The sequence below is a fragment of the Drosophila persimilis genome, unplaced genomic scaffold (assembly GCF_003286085.1).
Source record: "Drosophila persimilis strain 14011-0111.01,24,50 unplaced genomic scaffold, DperRS2 tig00000002-arrow-pilon, whole genome shotgun sequence".
NCBI classification, from domain to species: Eukaryota; Metazoa; Arthropoda; class Insecta; order Diptera; family Drosophilidae; genus Drosophila; species Drosophila persimilis.
The window spans coordinates 22,101,897-22,117,569 of NW_020825289.1; the positions used below are offsets into that span (position 1 = coordinate 22,101,897).

The 15,673-nt window shown below is 49.5% G+C and overlaps 3 protein-coding genes across 6 annotated transcripts; 2 read left to right on the plus strand and 1 right to left on the minus strand.

Moving 5' to 3' along the window:
• The first annotated feature begins 139 nt into the window (after positions 1-139).
• LOC6601603 (sodium channel protein Nach) lies at positions 140-2,025 on the plus strand. Its single transcript, XM_002026588.2, is given in 7 exon segments — positions 140-501; positions 561-851; positions 901-1,349; positions 1,400-1,526; positions 1,593-1,696; positions 1,759-1,924; positions 1,926-2,025. Coding segments are annotated over 7 exon segments (1,599 nt in total).
• Positions 2,026-2,538: 513 nt separating this feature from the next.
• Positions 2,539-4,181, plus strand: LOC6601604 (alpha-amylase-related protein). The gene is made up of 2 exons (XM_026985966.1): positions 2,539-3,195; positions 3,264-4,181. Exons 1-2 carry the CDS (start codon positions 2,539-2,541, stop codon positions 4,089-4,091), a joined length of 1,485 nt encoding a protein of 494 aa, XP_026841767.1. The 3' UTR covers positions 4,092-4,181.
• Positions 4,182-4,436: 255 nt separating this feature from the next.
• Positions 4,437-14,794, minus strand: LOC6601605 (serine-enriched protein). 4 transcript variants are annotated; one of them, XM_026985971.1, is made up of 9 exons: positions 14,319-14,794; positions 12,743-13,915; positions 12,230-12,388; positions 11,777-11,815; positions 10,326-10,443; positions 9,935-10,266; positions 9,732-9,872; positions 9,414-9,464; positions 4,437-9,236 (listed from the first exon to the last, which is right to left on the minus strand). In XM_026985971.1, the coding sequence occupies exons 2-9, from the start codon at positions 12,911-12,913 to the stop codon at positions 6,294-6,296; spliced, it is 3,954 nt and encodes a 1,317-aa protein (XP_026841772.1). In that variant the 5' UTR covers positions 12,914-13,915; positions 14,319-14,794; the 3' UTR covers positions 4,437-6,293. The 4 variants fall into 4 exon arrangements, with proteins under 4 accessions (XP_026841772.1, XP_026841768.1, XP_026841769.1 ...); XM_026985967.1 differs by having other exon boundaries at positions 9,219-9,464; positions 12,743-12,922; positions 13,762-13,915; XM_026985968.1 differs by having other exon boundaries at positions 9,219-9,464; positions 12,743-12,922.
• Positions 14,795-15,673: the final 879 nt, after the last annotated feature.

A 15,673-nucleotide genomic window follows, 5' to 3' on the forward strand; every position in this document is an offset into this window, starting at 1 on the left:
GGGGAGGGGAGTCCTAATTCGAAATTAATAATCAGTTGTTCGACTGTCAAAATGTCAGGCTATCCGTTTCTGCTAGTTGGCCCATCTGTCATCTGTCATATAAAAAGACACACAAAGGACATGCAATGGTTATAATCCAATGGGTCACGAAGAGGAACTAACACCGGAGCAAGTAGACTTTGGTGTGTCCCCACTGAGGGGCGCCCTCAGGCGCACCTGGACCGACTTCTGCACTACCAGCAGTATCCACGGCTTGAGGTACACCCGGGACGAGGACACCAACCGGATTGTTCACTTTGTCTGGCTGCTCATCTCCCTTGTGATGTTCAGCTGTGCGGTGGCCATGGCCCACACCTTCTACGTGGACTTCCGCAGCAATCCAACCCGGATGAATGTGGAGAGCGACTTCACGCCACTGAGCAACCTCTACTTTCCACCGGTCACAATTTGTCCTGAGGTGCTCTTCAATATGCAAAAGTCCAAGGCATTTCTGGAGACTCTGTGAGTGGGAATGAGCACAGTGTGAGACCTCGATTGATTGGTACGATCCCAACCGACAGGCGACTACCTGAGGGAGCTGATGTGGCACGCATCCAGCGACAACTCCACATCTTCTACGGCTTCATGCTGGACGATGAACGCTTTGCCGATCAGGACATAGAGCAAATGGAGTCTGTTCTGACCCTGAACAATCTGACACTTGAACAGTTTGTCGAGCACTTGCGTTGGGATTGCCGTGAGATTCTGTATCGTTGTAGGTACCATGGCAAGATTATAAACTGCTCAGAGCTCTTTCAGCTCTCAAAGACCTTCTTCGGTAACTGCTGTTCCTTCAATCTGCGCCAACAGGGGTGAGTGCCCATATAGATGCTAACCTCTAATGACTCCATCTTTGCACAGCCTAAACTTCACCGCTCAAAGGGCCGCTGGAGGACTGGGCTCTGGCCTGTCGGTGATTCTACGGTACCAGGACGACAACTACGACCCTTTCCAGTCCTATTCGTATGGCGTGAAGCTGCTCATTCAGGAAACCAATGCCTTTCCCAGTGCCCACGCTGTCTCGAAGTTCGTTTCCTTCAACACGGAGGTCTTCGCAGCTCTGCGACCCGAGGAGACCTTCTGCGCGGCGGCTGTTAAGGCTCTGGCCATCGAAGAGCGGAACTGTGTGTTCGGAAACGAGTTCCATCTACGCTACTTCCCCGACTACGTCTACCCAAACTGTGAGCTCAACTGCCGGGTGACCAACATGGTCAAGTTCTGCGGCTGTCACACGTACTTCTTTGACTTCAATCGCACCAGGGATCGGATATGCTCGTTTAGGGATATTCCCTGTTTGGTGGATAACTTTGGTGGGTACCAAATCGATAGAATGGCCGATCTTACAAGACTTTTCGTACAGCTAACATCATCACACGAGAAAGAAGCACTCAATGCTATTGTCCCCTGACATGCGAGCACTTTGATTACGATGTTCAGATCTCCAATTTCCCCCTTTATCCCAATATGCCAGTGGTGGATCCCTTTTAGTGAGTGCTCCCCTGGGCTATACATTTTAGTATACATTCTTCTCAGGTTATGGATTCCACTTTCAGCTCGGGTATAGCCAAAAACGATGGCATTTTACATGTGTTCATCAACTCTATTAGCTATCGGCGTATTCGTCAGGACTTGCTCTCTAACATGGTGACCCTGGTTTGTAAGTTCATCCATTTTTCTTTTCCTTGATATCCCATCTTATAATTTCCGCTTTCCTCATAGCTAACCTGGGCAGCGCCTTTAGCCTATTTGTAGGCATGAGCATGCTCTCCGTGGTGGAGATACTGTATTACTTTTCGATTATCCTCCGAAAGAACTATGTGCAGGAGCGTCGAGCACGCACAAAGATGCTTCAGAGGGGAACAAAGTTCGCCGTTCCCAAAACAAGTTACGCATACAAAAATCCAAAGATTGGTATTCATAATTCAAGTTAAAAATCGTAATCATCATCGGCGATATCAGAGTGCAAAAAACGAACCAATAAATTAGAGCAATAAAATGATTGCCTCAAAGCACAACAAAACAAAATCTGATTTCACGATTTCAATTCGCGGTACTTATCGTCTTAAGAGGTTTTATGTTTTCGTGGAAAGGGTTTACCCACATAATAAAATAAACGTATTTTTAGAGGCTCCCAAGATCGTGCACTCTTTTTCATTTGTATTTTATATTTAGGGAGTCCGTTACCCATATAATCAGTATTATAGCGATCACATAATTCCATCAATCCTCTGTCAATCTCTTAATATGCACACAAATTGCGGGTCGAAACAATCCATCGATCGCGACACTTATCTTTGAAAGACCAATGGCAAATAAGTAGCAGTAATTTGCTTCGTTATCTGTTATTGCCATAGGTCAGCCGATGTCCATCGTAAATATACCTTCAGCGGACCATCTGCTCGTCGTAAATTGGACCCAAGCGAAGAAAATCGATGCGATAAGATTGGGTGGATGGGGACGGCTATAAAAGGGGGACCGCCATCACTATCACCTACAGTCATGTTCAAGTTCACGTTCGCATTGGCGCTCTGCGTTCTGGCCGCCGGTTTGGTGCTGGCGCAGCATAACCCTCACTGGTGGGGCAACCGGAATACCATCGTCCACCTCTTCGAGTGGAAGTGGGAGGACATCGCCGAGGAGTGCGAGAACTTCCTAGGTCCGCGTGGCTTTGCCGGCGTGCAGGTCAGTCCGGCCAACGAGAACATCGTGTCGCCAGGACGCCCCTGGTGGGAGCGCTACCAGCCGATCTCCTACAAGCTGATCACGCGGTCGGGCAACGAAGAGCAGTTTGCAGACATGGTGCGTCGCTGCAATGAAGTGGGCGTCCGAATCTACGTCGATGTCCTGCTCAACCACATGTCGGCGGACTTTGTCGGCCAGGCTGTGGGCACGGCCGGCACAGAGGCCGATCCCGCCGTGAAGTCGTTCCCGGGCGTGCCCTACTCAGCGGAGGACTTCCACCCGAGCTGCGAGATCTACGATTGGAACGATCGCTACCAGATCCAGCACTGCGAGCTGGTGGGCCTTAAGGATCTCGATCAGAGCCGGGACTGGGTTAGGACCAAGCTGATTGAGTTCCTCGATCATCTGATCGAGCTGGGAGTGGCTGGCTTCCGCGTGGATGCGGCCAAGCACATGGCCTCAGAGGATCTCGAGGTAAGTCAAAGATTCTGCGGCTCCTTCCCAATCAATAACTTACCCCTGTGATCCCTATGATCGTTTAGTTTATTTACGGCAGCCTGAGCGATCTGAACATTGAGCACGGATTCCCCCACAGCTCCCGTCCTTTCATCTTCCAAGAGGTGATCGACCATGGTGGACAGGAAGTCACCCGCGAGGAGTACAACAGCCTGGGTGCCGTCACCGAATTCCGCTTCTCGCAGGAGATCGGCAACGCCTTCCGTGGCAACAACGCCCTCAAGTGGCTTCAAAGCTGGGGCACCGACTGGGGCTTCCTCTCGTCGGGCCAGGCACTTACCTTTGTCGACAATCACGATAACCAGCGTGATGGCGGAGCAGTGCTGACCTACAAGTCTCCTCGCCAGTACAAGATGGCCACCGCCTTCCACCTGGCCTATCCCTACGGCATCAGTCGCGTGATGAGCTCCTTCGCCTTCGATGACCACGACTCGGCTCCGCCCCAGGACGCGCAGGAGGAGCTGATCTCGCCCGAGTTCGATGCGGATGGCGGCTGTGCCAATGGCTGGATCTGCGAGCACCGCTGGAGGCAGATCTACAACATGGTGGGGTTCAAGAACGCCGTGCGCGACACTGAGATCTCCAATTGGTGGGACAATGGCGACAGCCAGATCGCCTTCTGCCGCGGCTCCAAGGGCTTCATTGCATTCAACAACAACATGTACAATCTCGCGGAGGTGCTGCAGACCTGTCTGCCCAAGGGAGTCTACTGTGACGTCATCTCGGGAGACCTGATCAACGGATCCTGCAGCGGCAAGTCCGTCTACGTCGGGGACGACGGCCTGGGCTTCGTGAGCATCGATTCCGATGACTTTGACGGCGTGTTGGCCATTCATGTGGACGCGAGAATTTAAGACAAGACCCAGAGGAGGGCTTTAGTTAACGACAGAAATATTGGATTTATTTTGTCTCAAATTACAATAAAAACGAACGCATATAATGTATGTAATGTATGTATGAATATGTATAAAGGTTTCAGCTCTCTCTATATGTATGTATGTGTGTATGATTGATCGAAAGATCGATAACAGTAACGGTACAAATACAAAATCGGTACAAGTAAAACATTCAAACTGGAACTGGAGTTAGTCTAACAAATGCCTCGACAACGATATCCTCAGGGAGTTCTCTATCCCTAAACGGATCGGGATAGGGATATACGTTACACTCGTATATGTCATACATATATAGTATGTATGTTCGTGGGTGACTGTAACTGATCCTCCTCCGATCGATCGATGGCTGTAACACTGTAAAAAACCGCTCTGCAAATAGAAGAAGGTCGCATTGTGAAATTGTAGTTGGGTGCTCTGGAATATCCGAATGGCAACAAACGCCTCTCGCAAGCATGCAGAGGCACAAATGAAAATCGGTAGATATCCGCATCGATAGCACTACGCTAAGAACTGTTCAAGCGATCTGTTTAGCGAATCGATTTAGTTTTAGTTTTAGTTTAGAGTCGAAAGCAAGCAACTACAAATCAAAATAGCAACGATTCTACTGGCATTCAGGTTAGTTTCGAGTTTCGAGTGTAAGCTTTAGCGATCGATTGCTGCTGTCGCTGCCGATGGATGTACTTTACGATTACATATTTACCATATACGAGCTTACAAATATGTATATTGTAGTATGTGTTGTGGTTGGTTAGAAGTAAATGCTCATAATGCGTAATTACCTGTAAAATGCTGATATCTTTCTTCGACTTGCTAAAAAGCCAACAACATCCATATCGTATCGCTTAACCATAATATATGTATATGTATATGTATATGTATAGTAAATATCTTGTAAATAATGATACTCGGATTGCTTAGATGTAGGATTTCCTTTTCTCAATTTTTATATTCCATTTTGTTTCTTTTGGTTTTGTTTTTGTTTAACTAACAAACATAGAGTCCAAAAATCTTGCTCAAAGTTTAACATTATGAGTAAATATTCATTTGATAATACGCGAGGAGTTTCCTCTGTCGTTCTCTTTTCTCTAATTTTTTTAAGATTTAAGTACGGCCCCAAATCCAGCTTTTAATACATATGTATACAGGCATGCGCATATATACTCGTATCGTATAATCCCACTGTGCTCTGATCTTTTTTTCAGAGACTGAACAAAATAATAGGTAATGAGGTCACCTCTTGCAATAGCCGCGCAGTTCGGTTACATTTAGAATATAGCGTTTAGATCTTAAGGATACAATCTTTTGTATGGTTTTTTATGGGGTATACTATACCATCCAGAATGTGTAATACTCGCACACATCTATATTTGTATATATTTATGTATGTATATGTAGGTATATCCTATAGCTATACGTATATAACAGGAACCACGTAAAAATGCACAAATATCTTATCGTATGTTTTGGTTTTCCACAATAATTACAACATCAAAGTTTGAACCTCTATCCAAATACGTACGACATCCACGTACGCACTCTATATATGTATATATATATCATTTAATACTATATAATAAATGTTTGACCTATTGTTTTAAATAGTAATCAGGTAAATCGTGGGAGGAATTATTGTTTCACATACATTTGTAGATCATTTAGAATAACAATTTCTATTCAACTATTTCTTTACTGATTTCAGTGGATCCAACTCCAACCCTCCAAATGGGGGGAGGCTTTCTTGGTTTCTCTTTAGTTTTTCAAATATTCAGATAAATCGGTAGAGATCATAAGTGGTTTCCCTTCTCTAATGGAGGAGGTATGTATAGCTGGCTTCGGTTTGGCCGAAGTACCTGTTGGGTAGAGCTTTGAAACGGCCTAAAACCAGAACCATTTTATAAAGTTTGATTATTGAACGCCTTGAGTTTGATTTTCACTTAATCCTACAGACGCACCACAAAGTTGAAATGCGATGTTTTTGAGTTTTAAAATTTAAATAGCTTGAGATAACATTGAGATTGTCAAAAACATATCCAAGAAGATATATATAGAGCATTGCCGCAATGAATTCTCATGAGGTTCACCGTGGTTAAACTAAACAAAGTACTCAAAAAATTGCATTCTATTCTATTCTATCTAAAACGCCACGGCCTAAGAGCCCTCTTAAAAGCTCTTGCCCGCCTCATGGATGCGCTTACGTCGACTGTCGCGTCGCCGGTACCGATCGATGATGCGGGACCGGTGCCTTTCCGGGCACAGCGCCTCCGGCGAACTATCCACCTTCTTCATCACAATGCGGAACGTGAAGGTGTGCTTGGGCGAGGCACTGGCCGCGCGACGTGGCGATGGTGGCTCGAACTCGCTGCCGCTGGAAAAACCGCAGCTGTGAAGCTGCCCTCCGGGGGGCATGGCAGCAGTTGGCACAGTGCCTACGGTGCTGGGAATGCGTGGCGTACCGTTGGTGTAGCCCGAGGGGGTGGACATTGATCCCGTGGACAGCTGCTGGGTAAGCACAGAGCTGGGCCGCGGCTCGAAGATGGAGGCACATCGCTGGTCGGTGCAGAGGAAGGTCTTGACCTCCTCCTCGCGCTGATCGCGCTTGATTGTGAGCGGGAAGTGCTTCCGGCTGGGATCGGCATACGGTCCGTGCCCATGGCCGTGGCTGGGTCCACCTTGGTACGAGGAGCTCGAGTCGTAGCTGTCCCGCGAGCTGTAGTTCGATGAGGTCTGCTGCGAGAGCGGACTGCGTGCTCGCGAGAAGGCACTGAAGGGTGAGATGTGCAGCTGGCGGAAGGTCTCGGCCTTTTGCTTCTTGGTCATCAGCGGGAAGTTGGGCGAGCGGGCGGGCGTTACGCCACTCGTCTCTGAGGGCGTGTAGTCGAAGTGCGTCTCCAGCGAGGACTTCCTGCCGCAGGAGGAGCCCGACCGCTGGAATGTCTCCGCATCGACCAGCTCGATGGAGCTCTTGCGCAAGTCCACGGGACGCCGGTGGCGCTCGTCCGTGTCCACAATCTCGAAGCTGGAGGTCTGGTCCTCATAGCTGGTGGACTGGTACCGCGATATGGACACATCGAAGCTGGTGTCGCGCGATGAGTACGGACAGTCGAAGCTGGACTCGGCGCGGCTCGACTTGCGATCGCCCTCGACCATCTCAAAGCTGTCGCCGCCCGAGTCCAGCCGCTGGAGGTTGATCAGATCCGTGTCCGTGTCCCCCCCGGGGCTGCGCAGCTGCTCGAGGAAAGGCGAGCGCGGCGGGTCGAAGGAAGATCGTCGCGATGGCGGCTCAAACTCAATAGTAGGACACTGCAGCGGCTGCTTCACGGGCGGGGCAGAGGCTGCCGCCTCTGCCACAGCCTGGGCGGCCGCCTCCACCTCATCCGTTTCGCGCCGCAGCGCCTGCAGATTAACATAAACTGGTTCTGGCGCATAGGCCTTCAAGATCTCTACTAGCTCGGCGCGCAGCTCCTCCGGAATAATCAGGTCGTTGGAGTCCGACTCGTGCTCTTCGCTGATCCGCGGCTCGATGGGCTCCCGGCTCTCCGAGCGGCGCGTGAAGTGGTGCACCACTGCTGCACCTCCATCTCCGTTTAGTGCCACCACCTTGAGGGAATTGGTCACTTCCTCGACGAACTGCGCCATGGCGGCATCCGTCTGCTCCGGCTCGACATCTGGACCGACCTTGCACTCGGATTCAGCTGCTCTTTTCGCCTGCGCCTCCTGGTCTGGCTCGACTAGCTCTCGGAGTCGCTCATGCTTGATATAGGACTCACCTACCTTCTCGAAGTGGACGTTGGCCAGCTCGAATGGCAGCTCCTCGCCTGAGGCTGATGCTGATGCAGATCCTGAGCCACCTACCTGCTCCATTATCCCCGCATTGGAGTCCGCGCTGGGACGCTTCGATCCCGAGGCCGAGCTACCTGTCTGTTGGTGGTGCTGCTGCTGTTGCTGCTTCTGCTTCTCCTCCTCATCCCGCTTGGCGGATCGGCGCAGCTTGAGGCTCATCTTCGTATAGTGAGCGAATTTAAGGGACATCTTCGGCTCGAATCCCACCTCTGACATCTGCTTCTGAACGGCACTCTTGGAGGCGGTGGACGAGGGGGCCGGACTGGCCGAGAATGTGCTCTGCCGGATCAGAGGTCCGCTGGAGGATCCCGAATCCGCGCGCGTGAAGGCGTTGGCGAAGCGGTTCGTGCGCGTTGTCATCACCTTCGAAGGCTTTCGCACAAAGGCCAGGATCTCCCGCATGACGCTCTTCTTCTCCTGCACCTGCGGCAGCGACTGCGCCGCCTCCTTCTCCCTCTCTCGCTCCAACTCCCGCGCAGCTGCCTCGGCTGCCTCCCTCTCCCGCTCCGCGCTCTTGTGGGTCTCGGCTGGATTGGAAACGTGGATCGGCGGAATGGGTCCCATGCCCATGGGGGACCGCTTCTCGCTGGCGAAGTAGATCGGCGTGAAGAGGCCGATCGAGGGTCGCTTCATTCCCACAAAGCCCGCCTCCTCCGGCTCCGTGGCCATGTCCTGCACGTGGACCGTGGAAGTGGGACTCCTCCGGGTTCCCGGAAAGCCCGTCTGGCAGCCGAAATCCGTGGGCGCAGTGGCCCCCAGTGGCGAGCGACGCTCCTGGGTGTGAACGCTGAAGGTGGGACTGCTCCGTCGAGGCTCTCCCGTTGGACTTCTGGCAGTGGGACTGGGCTGGTCGTTAGGGGATCGGAGGCCGCTGCTGCTGCCGGGGAAGAGCGGACTGCGCCTGCCCTGGGGACTTCGATCGTTGGTGGCCACGGGACTTCGGGACCGGCCTTGGGTGCCCAAAGAGATTGAGAGTTGTCCGCTATTCTTCCGCCGGCTGGAGGCCCTTAGTGTACCCTGACGCGAGAGTGTGGTGGGCGTTTTCGATGAACCGCTGCCCGGACTCTTTGATTCCATTTCCGCTGGCACCGGACTCTTTGGTGTGAGAGGACTTCGCTTCTTTTCGCTACTGGCCCCAGCCGAGGTGGTGTTGAGGGTGAGGTTGGGGCTGCGCCGTTCAGAGGGACTGCGTCGCGAGCGGAACGACTGCGACTTGGCCTTGCGGATCTTCGGCAGGGACTGGTGGTGGTGGCGGTGGCGGTGCTGGTGCGGTTGGGTGGAGGAGGAGGAGGGGCCGTTCAACTTATGTTAGTTGCTGTGAGGGGCGCAGCTGGTGGGGTCGCTGCTGCCGCTGGAGCTGAGGGTGGTGTTGGAGCCATAGGGATCCAGCGAGCTCTGCACGGACATCGAGCGGCCCTGGTTTTGGCGAGCGCGCCTCACTCGGCTAGAGTTGGGAGACAGCTTTCCGGGGTCGATGCTTTCTGGGTCTGCCTGCAAGTTGTAGAATCAGGCATAAAGGGGGACAACAGGGATGGATGGATGGATATGGATGGATCGCATGGATGGATGGTATGGAGATGTAGGCGTGGATGATGGACAAAGACATGGCCATGGGCATGGGCGTGGACGTGGACAGATGGAGGACAGACAGATAGAGAGAGATGGCGAGGTGGCGTGAATGTGAGTGATTCTGAGTTAACACAAACAAAGCCAAAAGCGGGGTAGGTTTCTATTCCACAAAAGCACACAGCAACCCACCTGGTAGGCCAAAGCATTCATGATGATCGCGTAGGGCACCAGGCTCAGCGGATGGATCTCCCGCATCAGCACATTGGCGGGTATCTTGTGGAACTGGATGTACTCCAGGAAGGTGCCCAATATCTCCTTGATGTCAATGTTCTGCAAAAGGAATTTGTTTGGTTCCTTTTATAAGAAGAATCATAATTATCTGTGGGACTTACAGGATTGTTGTCGTAATACTTTTTGCTCCACATAAGCGCCGCTTGAAACTTGGTAAACTCGTCCGCCCGCAGCTCCTCCCTGGCCAGGATCAGGCGCACCACATGCTGCGGCAGAAGTGTGAAGCTCCCCAGATTGAGCACCTCCGTCCCATGCTCGTCCACGAACTCGAGCACCTTCTGCACCAGGGTCTTTGTGCATTTGTACTGAATATAGCGCTCGGCGGAGGCCAGCAGGGCGCAAACGGTGTCCACGTTGATGCAGCACTGCACGAATCCTGCACAGGCGCGACGTAGCTCCTCCAGGCCATAGTAATCGGCGGCATTCATCACGCCTAAAAAACAGACAAAGGAAATGAATGAATCCCTCTCTCCCCACCGTTCTGCGACTTACCCAGCAGGGTGCGGGGCTGCAGGGTCACGCAGCCTGTGTGTATGTACTCGATGAGCTGGCGGAAGACATCTGGCTCAAACTCCTCAATGATCAGCGTCTGGTGCTGCTGGCCTGTGGGCTAGAGTCAATCGAATCTGAATTAGTACACGGGAGACTACATATTGGCGCTAGCAGAACACGAACTACTAAGCGTATGGAAGGGAGGAGTGTGCAGGAAAGAAGCCAAATTATGTATCAAACTTGTTGCAGACAAACCAAAAGTAGGATTCTAGACACCGATTACTTGTAGACATATACACAATGTAGACACATTGTTGGCTACACAGCCCAATATTAGCCAACAATCTATAGATTATAGCCAAACTGTAGATTATGCAGCAGTAACTTAAGTCTCTATTGTTATCTACATACTTACATACATACATATGCTCCCGCAAAATTCGTTTTTAATAAATGAAATACTCGCTGAAAAAAATGTCATTTGTTTTCCTTCTGATTTGAAAGGTTTCACAGCAGCGAAAAGCAGCGAAGAGTATAACAACAACACAAAACGTCTTCCATATATCTATCTCTGTCATCTCTCTCACATTAAGCATAGCGTATGTATAATTTCATGATGAGCCTATGCAGCCGTTCTCTCCGTCGCCCTGTCTAGCGCTCTCTCGATCTGTCGCGCTCTCGCTTGCATTAGGTCACACGGGCAACTCGGCCGCCCCGCCTGCCTTTGAATTAAGTCTGGACCTTGCACTTCTTGCACCTCGCCTATTGCGAAAAGTTCTTCGATCCATCGCCGACTTAAACCGACACCACGCGTCTTCAACCTGACCACTTCTTGAATCGAGCTAGTCATCCAACAGACTCGTCCTGCTCCCGTCGTAAATCGAACTAGAACCTTTCGCTATCCCTTCGACTTTGTATCGCTTTATATAATATCCCCTTCAATAAAACATATTAAACCGAAAAATCGTCGACTTTTCATAAATCGATCGCACCCATACACTGCTGAAAAAGCTCAGTAGTTCCACATGCACTGTTGGTATATGCTTAGATAAAAGCCAGAACAGAAGAGCTCCCGGTTCCCGTTGATTAAGTAGTCCCCGTATCACTGAATGCCTTGTTTAAGGCAGTTTTATAATGTGTAGGATACTCGTACACTATCTTACAGAGTAGAGACGTGCAACACATTCCCCTATAAAACGCAAATCGCACAGGATAAAAAAAGCACATCTAAGTAAAGCACATAAAAGCCCATTATGGTACATTCGAGGTACGAGTATTTTTAGCTCGTGAATGGATTAAATACACAGCACACACATACAGATGCAGATGCAGAAACGAATGCAAATACAGATACAGATAAAATTACACATACGTACAGATAGAGAGATAGAGTCGTAAGGGGAGAGCGAGAGATAGATAGATTTTTGATGCTTGGTTAGTTGGTTAGTTACCTCGGTTATCGGAGCTAATTGTTGGGTGAAACCGGTTCTCTATTATTATGCGGATGGGGTTGGGATATTGATGATTGGATGATTGCAGGATTTGAGAATTGGTGACACAACAGGGAATGCACGAGAACATTGATAGGTATCATTAAAATGGATTATCGAATAGAACAGTATGCAAAATACAAATGTATTCTAAAATAATGTTACAAAAGAAATATCGAAAAGTTCAACCAAAAATAAACCCACGAGAATTCAATGATGCACACAGTCGCGCCATAGCAGTCCCCAGCTAAATGCAAAATCGCATCACACACACGCGAAGTACTCACTCCTTTTAGAGACCCAGTGTCGCCCCAGGGTAATCGATTATGAATGAATACAGATGCACAGACACATACTCGTACATACATACATACATTCATACGTACATACATGGATGCTGGTGCTTATACGAACCTGTTGTGCGGCATTCTGTAGATTCAATAGCGGCTCCGAGGAACGCTTGAGGAAGAGCCGCAGCTTGTTCTCCTTCGTGGAGGTCTCCCGCTTACGCTGCGGCGATGGCGCCGCATAAAGCATTTTCGCAAACACTCGGGAACGGGAGGCCAGCACGGCCTGTTATAGAGAGAGGAAGAAATGAGTTGTAGGTGATTAGAGACAGTAAAACTTCTTGAAAATGAATATAGTACGAGTATATGTGTGGGTGTTTTCAGAGTTTCCCCGACTTTAATAACTTCCAAACTCAAGCCAAGAGTCAAACCATCTGTGCTGTGCCATTATTTAAAAAAGCTACTTAGTTTTCGTTAAGGAAGCTCCACTGTAATATATAGGGTCGAGGCTGTGTAATGATTACGCAGTGACCTGATTTCAATACTCGGACATACACACACGAACATAAAGGTGGTGAGGGTGTGGGGGGGTATGGGATGATTATTATGATGATAATGATGTTTGGGGCATGCTACATACCTTAACGGCACAGACGGGCTCTCGGGTGTCGCCCACCAGGAAGGTTACATCACACAGCTCCGGCATGGAGGCGAGGAACTTCATGTCCTCGGCCAGTCCCGTTTTGTTCTCGAACGTCGATAGGTCCGGCTCTGCGTCAGCCATGCCGAGTAGTATCAGCGCCTCTGGCATTTGGGTTTACTGCAATCACACAATCACAAGAGGCACACACACACGCACAGACACAGAGGATGTGCGTGCGAGAGGCAGGCTTTAGCATCATCGGCGGAAAGTTAATTGAAAAATTCTATAAATAATTCCTCATTATATCCTCATACAGGGGGGGCAGCGAGGTACAGTACGAAAGTCTCTATTGATCCTTTGAGACCAGGCCAGGCCAGGAACGGTGGCGTGGCTTGGCAGGTAATTAAATTGTAATTCCCTTCCACTTCCAAAAGTCCCCACAAATATCCGGCCTCAACACAGACACGCGTCTGCGCCCGCCATGCTCCAGCTCCTGGTCCTGGTCCTGCTCCTGGCACTTCTGCCATCGCCATTCCATCGCGCCAGCCGTTCGTGTGGCACCTGCTCCGTGTGCGTCCTTGAGCATAGCTAACTCGCAAATAAAATGCAATTACCATAAAGGCAAAAGGCAATAGGCGCCCTGCCCAGGCAAACGGCATGGCATCCGGAAATGCCATCGGACAAGGACAATACCACAACAGGCCAACAGGCCAACATAGGGTCTTGCACGAGTAAGTATTCTTCACAAAACAACATCAAATATAGGGTAGGGATGGGGCGTGGCAGCAGCAGCAGCCTTGCAAAAGATTGTTGCATACTTCGGGAAAAGTTGTTCTATATAGGGGAGATGGTGCTGGTTGGTGGTGGGGCATGGCATGCACATTGAAAGGGCAAAAGTGGAATTCAAAAGGGAGAAATGTAATCAATGTCGTACCTGAATTGTCGCAATAGTAATGTTTGTTAAAGCTAAGTGGACCCTGGGCCCTGCCACATCGCCATCATCGTGTTGTACTTACCTGTTGCAATGTAAATATTCGTCTACGGGCCCCTCTCGCTCTTTTAGATAGTTATTCACAGATACATATTACAGTATATGTATCTCAGAGCGGATTGGTCATATATTGGTCCATATCCGATGCTAAATATTATACCATTACGAGAGTAGCATTACTGCAATCCCAAATTGAGCAAAGTAGGAATAAAGTACGAGTATTTACACCGAAATGGTATTTACACCAAAAATGAAGTGCCTCAAAAGTGTACACTGTACAGCATGCCAATAAAGTTAAGTTTGAAAAGGGGTGGGTGGTGTCCGGATTAGGCCAAAAATTGTGCTGTGTATAGTATTTGTGTAGGTGCCCAAAAAAAAGGAAAAGGGAAAGTTGTATTAATATGTGCCACGCATAAATTTGAGAGCAAAAAGTTAGTTGGAGAAGGAGAGAGATGGAGAGGTGGAGAGATGGAAAGTTGGAGAGGCAATAAATTGAATTTTATTTAGAATCCGTTCAGAGTGTGGAAATTATTGGTACGAGTAAGCGCGTATTTCGCTTGGATATCCACCAACAAAACTAACTTTTTTCTCTGCTTTTCACAAGCCGAACGCTGGCTGCCTCCGTATAGTGTTTCGCTGGGGCGTCACTTTCACTTTCACCACCCCAAAAGCGTGCTCGTACGAGTATGTGTGGGTGTGGGTGTGTGTGTGTGTTGTGTGGGTGTACAAATGTGTGGCAACAAAGGCAACAAAAGCAACACCACTTCGTGCTACGCTCTAGCGTTCTATCTATCACTCTATCTTTCACTCTATCCCTCTGCCACTTTCACACAGAAATCAAATGTTTCGATGCTGACGCTGATGCTAATGCTAATGCTGATATTCCAGTTGCAGTGGTCGCTATTTAATTCAATGATTAAATTTTTCTCTATCTATGGCACATTCCAACATACACACACCCACTCGTTCACACACAGAGAGGACACACAGGAGAGCGACGGCAGAAAGCTTCTCGTTTGGCGGAAGCGAGTTTTGATGTGAAATGAACCGTTTCGCACGAGGCACAGGAGCGTTCTGACTCGAATCCCTGCCTCAAATATTGTGTCTACATCGAAATCGACATCGAATCCATACACAGAGCATAGGGGATGCCTCTGCGCATGTCCTCGACCAATCGATATGTGTCCTCCGGGTGTGTGGGTGCTGTCGCCTAGCCTGGCCAGGCAACAGTTTGTCCGTTGTGGAGTGGGAGGCCCTGGGGAGGCCCGGACAACGTGGCCACGACCGTCGTCGTCGTCGTCCGACCAGACCACTTGTTTGCTTCATTCTCGGGGCACGCGTCTCGTGTTGTGTTTATTTCTCCATGGCGCAGGTGCCGTGCGAGTGGCAAACGTAAACAATGTGCCTCCCCGGCTCGATAGAGATGACACGACGTTCGAAGGAAAGGGACATACCACTCGACATGCGCCCCACGGTGCCGTAACTGTGGCGCCTCTCGCCACTAAGGTGCGTCCCAGAGTCCAGTTTCAGAGCTAAAAACCCAATTGAAATGCGGTGGCAACCCCTGCTCATCGGCACATCAGCAGACCACTTGAGGAGGCAAGGAAAGGGACCCGGCCACCGATGCAGCCACAGTGGGACGCGAGGATACAGTTTGGGATTATTAATTTTTTGCTTTTTTTGTTAGTGTTGATAGTATGATGATTCTTAGGATTGATACTGTTAGATAATAAGATAATGATTGATGTTTATGGGTATACATATATGAAGAATACCTACCTATATCGTACAAATGGCTGATGATGGATCTTCAAACGTTTTACTATCTTAAACTCACAAAAAGGTAGATATCGTTAATTTCTTTATATTCTCAGATGTTTTTCTTCCACTGTGATCAGGAGAGATTGCCAACATCCGCTTTGACTGTCGCTGTTTCT